The sequence below is a fragment of the Mastomys coucha genome, unplaced genomic scaffold (genome assembly GCF_008632895.1).
Source record: "Mastomys coucha isolate ucsf_1 unplaced genomic scaffold, UCSF_Mcou_1 pScaffold22, whole genome shotgun sequence".
Lineage (NCBI taxonomy): Eukaryota > Metazoa > Chordata > Mammalia > Rodentia > Muridae > Mastomys > Mastomys coucha.
Window position 1 is genome coordinate 128,021,347 of NW_022196905.1, and position 978 is coordinate 128,022,324.

Sequence of the window (978 nt, forward strand, 5' to 3'; positions counted from 1 at the left end):
ACAAACAACAAAGAAACCTCTGTTCTTGGGGCTGAGGGATACGGCTGAGTTAGTAGAGTGTGAAGCCACGGCTTCCACTCTTACAAAAACACAAACAAAAATGCCCTCTTTAGCTGGGCAGTGGTGGTGCATGCCTTTAATCCCAGCACTTGGGAGGCAGAGGCAGGCAGATGTCTGAGTTCAAGGCCAGCCTGGTCTACAGAGTGAGTTCCAGGACGGCCAGGGCTACACAGAGAAACCCTGTCTCGAGAAACCAAAAAAAAAAAAATTGCCTTCTTTATTCCTTTAAAGCATATTTTATTTTATGATTGTCCCCCTTTTCCCTCCTTCTCCTCTCAGTATGAGAAATACAGATGCAGGGGGAACAGAAGGAATGCTCGCTCTAAACCATACTCACCCTGTGTTTGCAGGCCAGGGGGAAGGGCTGCCTGAAGAGAAGCCACTGTGTCTGGAAAATGGGGCAGCCTGTCCTGGAGAAGCCCAGCTGCTCAGGACAGCAGTGCAAGACCATTTCTGCCTGTGTTACCGTGAGTCCCTGTGGAGCACAGGCACCCTGTGTGTGTGTGTGTGTGTGTGTGTGTGTGTGTGTGTGTGTGTGTGTGAAAGAGATATGGTATGTGGTGTGTGTGCATTTGTGTTGACATGGTATATGTATATGAGATGTGATGTGTGTGTTTGAGTGTGTATGTGCTTGTGCTTGTGTGTGAGTGTGTACATGTGTGTGTACATGTGCCTGTGCTTGTGTGTGTGTATGTGTGTGTGTGTAACATGGTATGGGGTGTGTGTACATGAGATGTGATGTGTATATGCCCATTTGTGTAAGAGTGTGTGATATGGTATGTGGTGTGTGTGTGTGTGTGTGTGTTTGTGTGTGAGCGAGCTGTACATGTTCTTACAGTACACATGGAGGTAACAGAACAACTTATAAGAAGTTGGTTTTCTCCTTCCACTGAAGTTCAGATGATCGATTGAAGTTAG

General features: G+C 46.8%; 1 protein-coding gene across 1 annotated transcript in view; it reads left to right on the top strand.

Annotated features, from left to right (window-relative positions):
* Gtf2ird2b (GTF2I repeat domain containing 2B) overlaps positions 1 to 978 on the top strand; it is a 39,044-nt gene that overhangs the window by 10,746 nt on the left and 27,320 nt on the right. Inside the window, exon 4 of the mRNA XM_031391157.1 lies at positions 411 to 586. Coding sequence (XP_031247017.1) covers positions 411 to 586 — 176 coding nt within the window. The remainder of the gene's footprint in view (positions 1 to 410; positions 587 to 978) is intronic.